The following is a 15,525-nucleotide window of genomic DNA, read 5'->3' as shown; positions in this document are numbered from 1 at the left end:
TATATGTAATTTAAAAAGCTGTTTGCAAATATGAATTTTTATGAATCTCTTGAACAGCTCGGTTACCTACTTACCAAAGTTCTTCAGTAACTATTTTTAATGAGGAACTGGAGTCTTAGGTCTGAAAAGCAATAGTTTTGGAATATTCAGAACTATGATTCTTGAGAATTTCTTGCTTATTTTCTATTTTACTTAAAATAATTGGAAGGATATTTCATTTCACTGTAACTTTTGTTCTCTCACCCTTCTGATACAAAGAGCTTAAAAAAAACAATAGTAACCACAATGCCAACTTTTTATTTGGAACAATTCAAGCATGTAAAAGATAGAATGGAATAAATTAGTATCCCTTCCCATCTACCCAGCATCTGCAATTACCCCTTTTTTTTTTCTTGAGTATTCTAAAGCATCATATTATTCACCTGTAAATATATAAATAGGTAAGTATAAATGTTTTCATTGTGTGTGTATATATTCATTATATATTAAAGTATTTTTAATAAAGATGATAATTGAGTTGTTGAATGCATGGCAGTAATGAGTTATACTCTCTTAACGAGCACTCTCACTGCTGATTTTGTTTTTGTGTGGCTGGGAGGCTTCAAGGGATTCATGTCCCTGTTCTCAGTGATAGATGTAACTCTTTGTTAGCATATTGTAGCTATTAGTGGAAAAATTGTAGAGTTATGGAGTAACTCAGGGATGGTTATCTTAGAAAGATGAAAATCTGTTTTGTTAGAAATTTATATTTTAAAGTTATATATTTTGGTGTCTCAGAAACCTCAGATTGTCCTCATTCTCCCACTCCTGCCTGAGTTATTTTACTACTTCTGCAGTTTAAACATGTCCCATCTTTCTAGTGGAAACATAAGCAGATTTGATTTTGAATCGTCTCAGGATAAACTGAGTCTGCTAACCTTTTATTAAAGTGCTTTTATCCTATAGTTTTTCTGGTTCCTAAATGAGCTTTTAATTATACTTGAATTTTAAGGCCTAAACTTTTATTAAGAAAGGTACTTTTATTAAGAACGGTTTATTTAATGCTAAAGTATGGAAAATGGTACCTAACTCAAAGCATTTTAATATATTCTTTTGTAATTTTGTTCTTTATTTTTTTGTGGAATTTTTTCCCTGTTTCCCCAGTGCTTTTATTTGGTTTAGGTTTTATATTTTCCCAAACATATTACTTTATTTTTTTGTATTAAGAATCCTGTTTTATCCATTTATTTTTTTCAGCTTTATTGGGTTACAATTGACAAGTAAAAAGTTATATTCATTTAGCTTGCCAGTTGCCAGAATGATTTTTAATCTAGTTATTAAAAATTGCTCCACTCTGCCACTTTTGGTGTTATCAGTAGAATGAGTTCTCATTATCTGGTCATTAATCAGGTGTCTTTAAAGTGATGAAAGGGCCTTTTGCATTTTTTGTTCCTCTTGGATTCTGTTGCTTTTCAAATTTTTCTTTTTTTTTTTGCTTTTCTAATTTTTCATTGGCTTTCACTCTTATGGGATTCATCAGTTATGCTTCAAAATATACAAGGTATCTTACTTACTTGTTTGTTTTTTATATAGAGAGAAAGAGGAATCCCTTCAGCTTCATCAGGAAGCTTGGGAACGACATCAGTTGAGGAAAGAACTTCGTAGCAAAAACCAAAATGCTCCAGACAACCGACCAGAGGAAAATTTCTTTAGCCGACTAGACTCAAGTTTGAAGAAAAATACCGCTTTTGTCAAGAAACTAAAAACTATTACAGAACAACAGAGAGACTCCTTGTCCCATGATTTTAATGGCCTAAATTTAAGCAAATACATTGCAGAGGCTGTCGCTTCTATTGTGGAAGCAAAGCTAAAAATATCTGACGTGAATTGTGCTGTGCACTTATGCTCGCTCTTTCACCAGCGCTATGCCGACTTTGCCCCATCACTTCTTCAGGTTTGGAAAAAACATTTTGAAGCCAGGAAAGAAGAGAAAACACCTAACATTACCAAGTTAAGAACTGATTTGCGTTTCATTGCAGAATTGACAATAGTTGGGATTTTCACTGACAAGGAAGGTCTTTCCTTAATCTATGAACAGCTAAAAAATATTATTAATGCTGATCGGGAATCCCATACTCATGTTTCTGTGGTGATTAGTTTTTGTCGACATTGTGGAGATGATATTGCTGGACTTGTACCAAGGAAAGTAAAGAGTGCTGCAGAGAAGTTTAATTTGAGTTTTCCTCCTAGTGAGATAATTAGTCCAGAGAAACAGCAACCTTTCCAGAATCTTTTAAAAGAATACTTTACGTCTTTGACCAAACATCTGAAAAGGGACCACAGGGAGCTACAGAATACTGAGAGACAAAACAGGTGATTTTCAAACGTTTCTCAGAATTGAAAATTTATTTTGGAGCTCATACTTTAAAAAATGTAAAGTCTTCACGCCACTGAAAGAACTTGTGGAAAAGGGTTTATTACAGGTGATTTCTTAACATTCCAGGAAAATTTCACAGGGTGATAACAGTCTAAGTACTCATGTTTAAATGTGAGTCTTTGATAGATTTTGTTTCTGATTTAATAGAAATTTGGCAAGTATATGATGATTTTTACATTGTGGATTTTTACTGTGATTTAAAAATCTTAATGTTGAGGGATAAGTTTTCTTTTTCTATCACTTTAACTTATCTGCTATTATTTTTGTGTGTGTTTCACTGTTTCTTTTCTATAGCAGGTTTACTTTTGTATTTTAGTTTTATTGATGTCACCATTGATACTCGCTCTTTTCAAGAGAATAAGTCATTCATTAGTGATATTTTAGATCAGAAATTTGGAAAACAGTATACCAAAGTAGCTGTGAAAAAATTCTTTAAATGCAAATATGTAAAGTGCATTTACAGGAGTCTTTCTCCTGGGGACATCCTTTCAAAATTCTAAAGCCTGTGGTGAAGATCCCTGATTTAGGCCACCCTTGATTGTTACAAGATCCTGTAGACTACTCTGTATCATCTGCACCTGCTGCTGCTAAGTCACTTCAGTCGTGTCCGACTCTGTGCGACCCCATAGACGGCAGCCCACCAGGCTCCCCCGTCCTGGGATTCTCCAGGCAAGAACACTGGAGTGGGTTGCCATTGCCTTCTCCTAGAAAGCATCAAAAGGCTAGAAGTTGATGTAGCTGGTGGATATTAGGTAAGTATGGAGGTGTGTATTTGGGGCCGGGCTGAAGGTGTACAGAAAGAAGTCACAAGCGGTAGCCTTTGGCTGAATACTTTGCACCTATTTTAAAGTTCCTGTGTGGGGAGAACACTTACTCTTACAAGCCTGTAGTTGGGGAGGACTGGTTTATGTAGTTACTTCTAGAAGGTGCTTAACTTAGCCACAAAAGACTGCAATAGTGTATGCCAGTTGTTCACTTAGGTAAGGGATAAGATCACAGCAGAGGCTATATGGATAAATCTGTGGTGGCCGAAGCTCACTCAGGTGAGAATTTAAGATGGCAGTGGTGCTCCTTAATGTTTCTTAAAACAATCCTCATTTTTTGCTTTTGAATAGCGAGGACTGTTTTAAACTTTAAAGAGGCAACCTCAGAATGTACTTCTGTAGCCAGTAATGGGTTAATAAAGTAGTGGTCCTCTATTAATAATTTTCACATGTATTAGCTTTCTTAGTTACAATTTACATAGTCATTTTTACAGTCTTTTTCCTTTTCACATATGTTTTACCTAATAACGTCCCAGGTGATTTTGAAAGTATGCTTTGATTTTTTTTTTTGGCTACTTTCTAAGGTTTTTTTTTTTAATTAAACTTTGTATTTTGTGTTGGAGTACAGCCGATTAACAGTGTTTTGATAGTTTCAGGTGGACAGCAAAGAGACTCAGCCATACATATACATGTATCCTTTCTACATTTTGTGTTTTTGATTGGCCTCACAGAAGCTTTTAGGGCAGAGTCTATAATGATTTAATCTAGTCATCCTTCCAATGCAAAATGAAATCCATTTTACAGATTATCTGACATAAATTATTCTGAAAACTTCTTGAGCTTAGTGCCCTGAGCCATTGCACTGTTGGACACACCTATTCCTAGCCTGTTTGCTGGGAATTTGGGCTGAAATTTAACTGCTCATAAAATGGTTCCCTTTGATTTACTCATTTTTTCTGGTATAGACAGAATAAAGCTACTCAGAGTGGGGTTCCATGAACTGTTTACCTGTTGCCAGTGAATTAAGTAGAGAAACTGAGACATTTCATTAGACATTTTGATAGCAATTTTTCATTGCCATGATATTGTCATTATATTTTATAGCTGTGCAGTGATTGGAAAGAAAATTATTCCTTTACGACAGTTTGAGAAGCATTGATTGGCATGGGACATGTCTCTTCTTTTACACCATGATGTCTCAAAATATTTGCAGACTGCCAAGGTGTTTCCCTTTGATCTTCTCCAGGCTGAGTATCTCTGGTTCTCTCAATTTGCTGCCTGATTTTCAGTCACTTTGGATGTTTGTTTTTGATGCCTTCTTATCTGCCTATGGCCTACAGTTTTTATAGCTGCAGTCTTTTGACTTTTTGTTATACCTAAAGACATTTCTCAAATGGCATGCTACTGAGTCAGTTCTTCACTTTGAACTGGAGACATAATTTTTTATTCCTGATACAGACTTAACTCTTAAACTTTAGGTACTTTTGGCATATTATGTTAGCCTAATGATAATTGATGGTGTGTGTGTGTGTGTGGATTTTTTTTTTTTTTTTCCCATGCCACATGGCTTCTGGCATCTTAGTTCTCTGACCAGAGATTGAAATAGTGGCCCATGGCATTGAAAGCACTGAGTCCTAACCGCTGGCCTGCCAGGGAATTCTCAATGATGTATATATTGTTAATTATACTTATCCACTGGTCACATTTAGATTAGATAAGCAGACCTGTTTTTGTTCATGATGAAAGTCACAGAAGAAAATTTTGAACCAGGATACAGTGTTGAGACCACAGCTTCGTGGCCTTTTCCTAGAAACTTACTCATGTTAATACAGAGCTATTGACCTATGGTTGGTTATTAGAGGAGGCTATTTACTAAATGTAAATTGACCTTACCCTGGGAGCAGTTATTTTATCACAGGAACTGTCCAATTATATGTAATTATTTGGGGGATGTGAGAATCTTAATCACAGTGTAGAAAACAATTGGCATATGGCTTAGTAAGTCACTCATGCCTTAGGATAGCTTCAATTTGAAGAACCTTTGTAAGTGAGGATTGAAGTGCCTGACTGAGGAAAGACACGAGGAATTGGATTAATGCAGAGTCCCTACTTGGCCTAATGTTAGTCTCCTTACTTCTAAAAGGGTATGTTATAAAATGTCCAGTTTCCAGAAGTTTGTTTCTGCCAGTCATTATCCAGTAGATGTTTTTAAGTTTTTCTCTTATCATAGGAATAAATCACAGATGGTCATTTTTCTCAGTAAGGTTTCTCTTAGGCATGATAATGCTAGAAATGTAGGTGCCAAGCTAGTGAGTATTTAAGACTCACGTAGTTAAACTACTTTAAGCCTTTATTCACTGTCTTTAATGATGGTTTTAAAAAAAGTGAAATACCCTGTGTTTTCAGTCTATGGATTGTAAATGCTCTTGGGCATTCTGGTTAACTTGGGAGATGGCATGGTGCTTAGGGGTTGTGAAGTGTTAGTCTGTACTCATTGAAGTCTATACTTAAAAATCTATTTAACCAATTAAAAAAATAGAGTAATAAAATCTCTCATGTTTTCTTAAAAACACTGTAATGGATGAGTGAAGGCATAACTGAATGAGACCTGTTGAGTCTCAGCTGTTCTTTTCTGCTGTTAGCTATGCTGATATGTATTAGTTACAAGCCCCTGAGGATTTACAGTTGCTGGTCAGCAATGAAATTGATCCTGGGGTTGGGTGAATTCTAGTAAATGTGAATTTATAAGCTTTTTGTACTTGTTAAGTACAAAATCTTATTTTTAAATGCATTTTGGTTAAGTAATTGATCTGAAGAGTTAAAATTAATATTTGCACATTTAAAATATCATCTAATAGTATTTTCCAGTCTAGAATTAATAGTTTTACTTCTTGCCAAGTGTTATTTTTTATTATTTTCAGTGCTATTACTTTATACACAAAATGCTTTGTACTTTGAGATTTTATTCTCATTGAGATAATATAACCTAGTATTTTTTTGGCATTTAATAAAAATTGGTTGAATAAATGATTTAATTTTATTAGATGTAACTTAATTATGTAACAGTTAATTTCTTACAGTATAGTGAAATCATGAATTCAGATATTAAGTCAGAATACTTCAATAATTCTGAAGTGTCTTAATTTCTTTTTTTTTCTCCTTTATTGGTAGGAATGAGGGCACATTTCTCTTTTCAGTACCTGTGAATTATGACCTTCATGATTGCATGCTCAGTTCAACAGCAGTAAATGATTTGATTTAAAGTTTGGGAAGGAAAAAAATGTAGGTAGAATGTAGGCTTTTTCCCATGTTAATGTAACCAGAGAGGTTTCTTTTATTAATGCAAATTCATGAGGCATTACTTTAACAGTGTTGAAACCTGAAAACACATTAACCTGACATTCAGTGGTGTTGCTTTTACCTTTCATATTCTTTCCGGTTAAGTTGTACCTTGCCTTTACAGGAAGATTGTTTATTAAATGAAGTCCAGGGGGTCGCAAAGAGTCGAGCATGACTTAGCGACTGAACAGCAAGTATTAAGCACTATTAAAATGTTATATATCACTGTGCGTTATATTTACAGAGACTTTAGCAATTTTATAAGTGTTTCAAAATTGTTACCTCCTAGATATTTTCTGATTGAGTCAGTGACGTTGATATAGTTGATTAATCACTGGGTACAGTTATGCTTAATAGTTGCTCTATGCTCTTCATATAAGATTATACAACATTCATAACCAACTTCAAAATTGTTACCTCCTAGATATTTTCCAATTCTGAGTCAGTGCCTTTGATATTAGCTGATTAATAAATCTCTGGGGACAGTTATGCTTAACTATTGCTCTACTCTCTTCATGTAAGATTGTTCAACATTCATAACCAGAGTCTAAAATGAAACCACAAGAAAATTCAAGTTCTCGTGAGAATTTGACAGAGTAGTAAAGAAGATGAAAAGTGAAACCTAGTGGTTTTCATGGGTCTGCTTCATGGTTATTTTGTCAAGATTCGGCCATGTGTTCTTTGTTATTTTACATGAGTGGTTAAGGACAAAGCTAAAATAGATTTTCTGTATTCAAGATTTTTTTTTCTCTTTTAATTTGGCTGATAGAAGATTAAACTAATACTTCAAATTTTAAGTTCTTGACTTTGTTACAGTGGACACTGGCTTTTTTTTTTTTCTCATGAAAATACTGTTTTACTTTGATATAGTGCATCAGGTATATGATCTCAGTTGATCCTCACAGTACCCTTGAAAGAAATACCTGTATTTTGAAGGTGATAGTTCAGATTTAGTTATTAAAGACCTTGCCCAGTGTGACTTTGATAGCAAATGACAGAATCAGTTTCTTTCCTATCTCTTCATTCTTTATTTTTCACATCTTCCATAGTACTCATCTTCAACTGCATTTTGTTTAAGGTATCTAATAAACCCATTAGCTACTCAGAACTTCTAAAGTCAAATCCAAATGAAAGAAGGACCCAAAAGAGAATATAAAACCAGCACCTTGGTTTGGGAAGACTTGCCTTTGATATATGCATTTGAGAGACATCCTAATTCAATATATGATATCAAGTGGATAATTTGAGAGGCATTGTAATCCAGGAGTTAAGAGAATGAACTTTGGAGCCAGACTGCTTGGATTCAAGTTTTAGATTTGTCATTTACTCTGTAACTTTGGGCAAGTTACCTCACATCTCTGTGCTTTGGCTTTCTCTTCTGTAAAGTGGGATGACAGCAGCACTGTGTCTCTGAGGTGCATGTGAATGATGCATATGTGAATGTATGTGTGTAAAGGCGTTTAATAACAGTATCTGGCACATTGTAAGAATCAATGTTAGTTCACTGTTAATAGTATATTGCCTGCTCAATTCTTCAGAAGGTTTTTCAAATGAGAATATCTCTTTGTGCCTTTTTATGATTCTCAAAATGTGTATGTTAAACTTCTTAAACTTTCATAGCTTATTTTTTAAAATTCATTTTTAAAAACATTATAAAGCAACAGAATAAACACTGTACAAAATAGTAGCATGAAGGCCAGGCAATAACAATAAAAATTTTAAAAATGGAAAAAAATGCATGTCTCAATAAAATTTTTTGAGGCATATGTGGCTTTCCTTATGAGATATATTGCTTGATTCCAGAATGGACTATTTGAGATAGTCAGATTTATAATATTAAATTACTGTTAAATATAATATAAAAAACACTCCAGAAATCAAGGATTGATGTACCCTAGAGGTGCTCCCCAATAGTGATATCTCATATTTTAGGTGCAAGACGTCTACCTTCTTTTTTTTTTTTTTTACAGCGAATAAGACTTGGAATTAATTTTGTATTCATTGCTTGCTTTTCATATCTTTAAAATAGTACCAGTTCCTCCCTATCATGCAATGGAACCAGGAGAGGGAATGAACTTGTTTATAATATATTTAACAGTGGTACTTGGTTATCTCCAGTTACGACAAGGATTGGCAAACTATGGCTTTCAGGCCAGATTAGTAATTACATGATGTTCAAATTTCAGTGTCCATAAATAAAGTTTTATTGGAACATAGTCATACTCATTTGTTTACATATTGTCTGCACTGCTTTTGTGCTATGCCATCAGACTTGAGTGTTTGCAGCAAAGACCATATGGTCTGCAAAGCTTAAAATTATTATTTGTCCCTTTGCAGAAAGTTTGCTGACCTCTGATTTATGACAGCCTCAAAAGAATAGTTTTAAGTGCAACTTTCTATAATAGATGTGCTTCTGAAGAGATTGTAATTAAAATGATACACGATGAACCATATTTTCAGCTTGATTTTGCTTAGTGTTATATTCCCATGGAATTGGAATTCACATAAGAAATTTTGGTGAGATTTGCACTGATGTACAGAACATGTACTCTGGTCATATGTGCTGTGTATGTGTAAATCCCTCATACAGGCCTTCTAAAATTTAATCCAACTGAAAAACTTTTCCTGTGGACTTCATGAACTTACAAGAACTGTCTTATATAGTACATTCATTAGAAATTGTTTCATTTAAATTTCATTAGAACTTCTAAATGACGAGGAATTTTGAATTTTCAGGCACCTGCGATGGCTTCGTTCTCTGCTTGAAGTCTGTAGTCTTACTACATGCTGTGGAATTAGATATTAAGGAAATATATTTTAAATAAATGGTCAAGGAAAATGCATATGACTATGTATGGTTTGTATATAACGGATCTCTTCTAATGCCTTTTCGTTGTTGTCCTATACTGCTTTCTGACTGTACAGTGTAAGGTTCTATTAGAAAATCAACCAAAATCTAAGCCGCCTGCTCTCTAGGACTGTTCTTATTAGATAGTAACCTAAACATGTATGAGTTAAGTAGTTAAGTAAATTAGTACTATTAAAAGTTTAATCATGGAATTGAGGTTTTGAGGAGAGCGAGGAGTATCTCCGAAGCTTCAGAGTTTTAACTGGTTGCAGGAGGACTGGAAGAGAATCCCTCTGCCAATGCAGGAGACGCAAGAGATGTGGGTTCCATCCCTGGCTTGGGAAGATCCCCTGGAGAAGGAAATGGCAACCCACTTCAGTATTCTTGCCTGGAAAATTCTGTGGACAGAGGAGCTGGGCAGGCTACGGTCCATGGAGTTGCAGAGAGATGTGATTGTGTGCATGCATGTGCATACACTCACGCACGCGTGCGAGGACTGGATAGAAATTGAATGCACGCATTGGGACACCTCATAGAATTCAGTCATTTAATTGACTGCAAAGTCCAGGCAAAAGTTTCAAAGTGAGGTTGATATGGGGAAAAGTGTTCACTTTCTATCTTGATAAAATAGGCACTACCTTGGTACAGCTTGTATGTCATAAATCTTTAGTGAATATTGTATAACCTAAACTGGATGTGTTTTCTTCAAATGATCAGAATGCCAAATTATTAGAGAAGTAAAGTTCCACATTATGGTATTTTGAGATATTTTTCAATTTTTTTTTAAGCACTGAAATAATTTTGAATCTTAGTTGTCATTAGAGGTTTTGAAATTCCTTGGAACTTATATCCCAAAAAACATAATTTGCTTCTAAATAAACTTTTTTAAAGTTTTTATTAATATTTCTCCTAATAATTGTAGAACATTTTAGAGTACCCTGCTTTTGAGTATTATTTATTCAAATCATTTAATTTTAATGGCTTTTTTAACTTGAAAAATGATGTGACTTCTAATTAAAAGTTCTACCAAGCTCATTTGAAGTAATGTAAGTCATTTTTCATGGCTTGAATATTTTTAAATGCTTGGGTTTTTGCTTTAATTTAAAAAAAATTCATAAAGCTTAATGAAAGGAAAGTCTGATAAATATTTGAAGAGAAAAATTGTTCTTTAATGACAGTGTTATTAGAGGAATACTGTTTAGCCTGGATTATTATGATTAACTGTCTTGGCATTTTACTAATCTGTTTGTAAAATGATATTGTCTAGTGTGTATTTAAATAATAAGAAAATGAGTGAAAAATTCTCAGTTTAGATCCGACTAGGCCAGATGTTGGGGAAAAAAGGATTGAATGTAATGAATTGTAATTGTTTTTTATATTGATCTATCTTGTATTTGTAAATGGGACCTGATATTCCTAAAAATAGAAAATGTTAATATTTTAAATATTGTAGCATTGAAACAAAAGTTCCTGTTGATGAGAATGGGGGAAGATGGGAAAGTTTAGAAATGTGCCAAATAAACAGAGATAAGTAAGTGTAGGCAAGGGTTTTTCTTCATGAAAACTTCATTTTCTATAACTTTTCAGAATATGACAACACAAAAAAAATCCATCTAACTCATTTTCTTCTCTGTTCAGAAGAAAACTCAAGGAATAAAAATACTTTTATATATTACTTTTGAAAGTGACTTAATTTACAGTTTATAATTGACTTTTTGAAATTGTATTTGTAATAAGGTTTATAAATTTCATGTCTTACACTACTACATATTTAGTTGTAGAAAAATTGAGTCCAGCTGTAGACATTTCAACCATCTAAGCTAATATAGTAAACTTTTTACTCGACTGTACAATTGAAAATTTTTCATTAATTTTACATTTCTGTTAATAACTGTGGGCGGTTTATTAGTGAATTGTTGCAAAGTGGAAGAATACTTGTGTCCTCTGCTCCTCAGAGTGGCCTGGCCTTGATTAAGTGGGTTGCTCCAGTGATATTTGTTAAATGACTAAATAAAGAGTGCTTGCATAGTAAATTGAGAATTCACTGTAGGGAAGATGCAGGCTTTTTCAAGATAATCTTGAATCAAATCATTGTGAAAGGTTAAAGGTACTGAGTCTCTAACCTGTTTTTGAAAACCAACTTGTATGTCTGGGGTATATGACTAACAAAATACTAAAAATTGATTAGTGGCATACTGTTAAATTTTGTGTTTCTGCAGCATACTTGTTAATCATACTTCATATTTTCTGAAGAACCAATGTTAAATTTTAATTGCTTAAAAGATTAATTTGTTTAGGTGAATTTGATGATGTAAGTTTTGATTTTCAGATAACATCTTGAAAGTGTTAAGTATTGAACATAGGTTATTAAAGAAGGTTATGCTAATAAGTTTGTTTGATAAAATCAGACAATTCCCAGTATAATAATAGATGATCACATCTGTTTTGATAAGATTGTCAAGATTATTTCATCATTTGTTTATAGGCGTATTCTACATTCTAAAGGGGAGTTAAGTGAAGATAGACATAAACAGTATGAAGAATTTGCTATGTCTTATCAAAAGCTACTGGCAAATTCTCAATCCTTAGCAGACCTTTTGGATGAAAATATGCCAGATCTTCCTCAAGATAAACCAACACCAGAAGGTAAGATATCCTTAAACACTGTGATTTTTTTTTTTTTTAGTAAGCATTAATGACTTCTATCTCTCTAGTCTTCTCAGATGTATATTATTGAAATTAGATGTTTTGAAATGCCTTTAAAGTTTTTTTTAATGAAGTATTAAGACCTAATAAAAACCTAAATCTACTTAAAATGCTTCTCTGAATGGAAAAGTCTTTGTGCTTAGAGCAGTGAAGCCTTATAATGATAACTTATAATGATATGATGGGTTTCTTTAGATTCTTTTATAATAGATATTCTTAGATTGTATCTAACAGGGGTTGTCTTAAACTGTGTTTGGGACTATGTAAAGATTTACTGTATTTCTCAGGTAGGTAATGTTGATTGGACCTTTGGGATACTAATATTTCTATGTTTATTTTTATTTTTAATTTAGTTGTTTTGAATCATGTATTATCATAAATTGTTACTTGCAGTTTTCTTTATAAAACCTTGCAGTTTTATAAGATAAACTTACCATTTTGTACAATGAGTTATTTCTCATATTATTGCAAAGGTGTTCTAAACTTCCTTTTTGGTAGGGCTCCTAATACATTGCCGTATTATATTATACCAACTACTTGAGAAGTAAGTTGATAAATGTTAATACATTATTAATTTTAAAACTATCTGAAAATCCTATTGACTTAAAATCTTAAGAGTGAAGTATTTGTAAAGTATCCGTTTATAATACAGGAAAGTATTTTGTATTTTACATCCTCAATAAGAAAATATTCATTGTATACTGTGAAAACATTTATAGTCCTTTGGTATCTTCAGGGAGCTGGTTCCAGGACCTCTGAAGATGCTCGAGTCCCTCATTTAAAATGGCTTAGTATTTGCATATAACCTGCACACATCTTCCCATATACTTTAAATCATCTGTAGATTACTTATACTACCTACTACAGTATAAATGTAAATACTATGCAACAAAATTAACAAAATTCTGCCATCATTTTATAAAGATATTTTCACTTGGTACAGAATTTAAGGGTGAGGCTTTTTTTTTTTCTTTCAGTATTTAAAGATGTTGTTCCACTGTCTTCTTTCATTGTTTCCAGCGAGAAAGCTGCTATCATTCGTGTCTTTGTTCTTTTTAAATGTGTATTTTTTTTTCTGGTTGTTTTAAAATATTATCATCACTGAGTTTAAAGAACTTAATTATGATAATTGCTTGCTGTGGTTTACTTCATGTTTCTTGTGCTTGGGATTTGTTGGGCTTCTTGGGTCTGGGTTTATAATTATCAAATTTAGCAAATCTTGACCTTATTTCTCCAAATATGTATTCTATTCCTCTCCCCCCTTCTGTAGGAATTCAAATACCACTACGTTTGAAGTTGTCTTCTCTGTGCTTTAGTATTTTTTTTCCACCCTGTTTGGTATTGGTTAGTTTCTGTTGCTTAGTTTCTATTGCTGTGTCTTCCAGTTCACTCTTTTTTCCTTTTTTGGTGTCTGATACTCTCATGTAAAGATGTTGAAGCTAGTTATGTTTTCCATGGTCTCCAACATGCTTAGAGTATCTTCTAGTTTATTGAAAATATGAAATATAGTTGTAATAACTGTTTTAATGTCCATGTCTTAATTATATCATTTATATCACTTCTGCATTTATTTGATTGATTAATTGATCTCTATACCTTTGGTAATTTTTCTCCTTTGGTGATATCAATCTTTTAAACATAATCTAATGGGTCAAAGTGATAAATGCTTTGTTTTATTTAGCATTATTCTGATTAGTACTGAGGTTAGGATCTTTTGATATACTCTTTGACTTATCTGTTCAGAGGGTTTATCCGTTTTTTTCTATTTAGATTTTGGACTTTATTTGCAGAAGCTCTTTATATTATGGATATTAATTCCTTTGTATAAATATTGCCAGTATTGGCTTCTAGTTTGTCCTTTGCTCTTTTTTTTTTTTTTTTTTTGGCCACACAGCGTAGCTTATGGAATCTTACTTCCCCAACCAGGGGTTGAACCTGAGCCCTTGTCAGTGAAAGCTTGGAATCCTAACCACTGAATCGCCAGGAAATTCCCTGTTTTTATTTACATTTTTGTTAAAAAGGAATTAAATTTATCAGTCTTTTCTCTTACATTGGTTCAGTGTCCTGTGTTTAAATACGTTTTTTGGAAGGCATATGAGTAATGAGTTAGGGAGCCAGTACTTTATTATTTTTGTCCTGTTCTTCCTAAATGACTTTTAATGAATAATCTAATTATTCTCAGGGTTATTTTTAATCTGTATGATCATTCTCTTAAAATTCTAGTTTGGAGAGAAGTACAAAAAAAAAAAAAAAGTACAGTGAGAATAGATAAAAATATGAATGGTCTTTTGATCACGAAGTAGGAAATTACTTTTAATGTTCTGAATTTTAAGCATCTATATTTGTATGTAAATGTAGCCTGTGTGTGTATACAAACGCATGGTTTTCCACTCTCTACTGAAATGTGTATATATGTCTTCATCATTCTTTCCCTTCCTTTCTAGTTATTAATCAGTTGACCATTTATGGCAATCTGTCTTATACCAAGTTTAATACCAAAAGGAGGGATGCTTCTTAAGGGTTTATGGTAAGATAAACCATAAACCATAAATATTTTATGTTCGCATAAAATTGCGAACATAATTGAGATAAAATCATACAGAGTGTTGGGAGTATTAAAAAAATGCTTCATGGGGGAAGTGGGACTTCAAGCTAGATGTTTAGGAATTGCCAGGCTTATGTATTTCTTATGTTGGTTTTAAGCTTTGTGAAGATGGGCCTAATATATCAAATAGCTACTTAATCTCATATCAGTTGCTTAAAACTTCAAGAAAAAAGCATGTTTATCCTGCACTTTCCTTTGATCTGTCCTGGTTTAGAGCTTTACTTAAAACAGAATTTGTGATTTTCTGGTAAAGATGGTTACATACATAATCAAGAGTGCTTGTTGACTGAAGAAGTATCTGTTAATTGAAACATTCAAGATTCATTGGTTTTAATTCCCCGTGATTTATTTTACTGTAGAGCATGGGCCTGGAATTGATATATTTACACCTGGTAAACCTGGAGAATATGACTTAGAAGGTGGTATATGGGAAGATGAAGATGCTCGGAATTTTTACGAGAACCTCATTGATTTGAAAGCTTTTGTTCCAGCCATCTTGTTTAAAGATAATGAAAAAAGTTGTCAGAATAAAGAGTCCAGCAAGGATGATTCCAAAGGTAAATGCTGGAGGACAAATTTTTATATTAAAGTGCTATAAATTTTAGTTTCAAATATTTGTAAAAAAATTTTTTTTAGTTACTAGTTTTGTTATATGAACATTAAGTTACTAGATTAAATGAATGATAGAATAATATAGACATCTTAATTAATTTGAGTCCACTTTATCTAATCAGATTTATTTTCTTTTCATCATTACCACAAATCCTCATGGCCTGTATGTCTCCATTCATCAGTCCACCCATCCATTCATTTCTTCACTGAACAGATGTCATGCACAAAGAAATTA

General features: G+C 32.9%; 1 protein-coding gene across 2 annotated transcripts in view; it reads left to right on the top strand.

Moving 5' to 3' along the window:
* The window catches only part of UPF2 (UPF2 regulator of nonsense mediated mRNA decay), a 96,272-nt gene that overhangs the window by 6,859 nt on the left and 73,888 nt on the right, over nt 1-15,525 (top strand). For both annotated transcript variants that reach the window (XM_086334921.1, XM_086334920.1), the window contains exons 3-5: nt 1,573-2,352; nt 11,853-12,013; nt 15,038-15,235. In XM_086334921.1, the coding sequence (XP_086191047.1) occupies nt 1,573-2,352; nt 11,853-12,013; nt 15,038-15,235 (1,139 nt within the window). The remainder of the gene's footprint in view (nt 1-1,572; nt 2,353-11,852; nt 12,014-15,037; nt 15,236-15,525) is intronic.

Source organism: Bos grunniens, chromosome 13 (genome assembly GCF_055505025.1).
Source record: "Bos grunniens cultivar Pamir isolate PY7600 chromosome 13, Bosgru_T2T1.0, whole genome shotgun sequence".
In the NCBI taxonomy this organism is placed as follows: Eukaryota; Metazoa; Chordata; class Mammalia; order Artiodactyla; family Bovidae; genus Bos; species Bos grunniens.
Note: the sequence above shows the minus strand (reverse complement) of the source record. Positions and strands in the feature narration are given on the sequence as shown.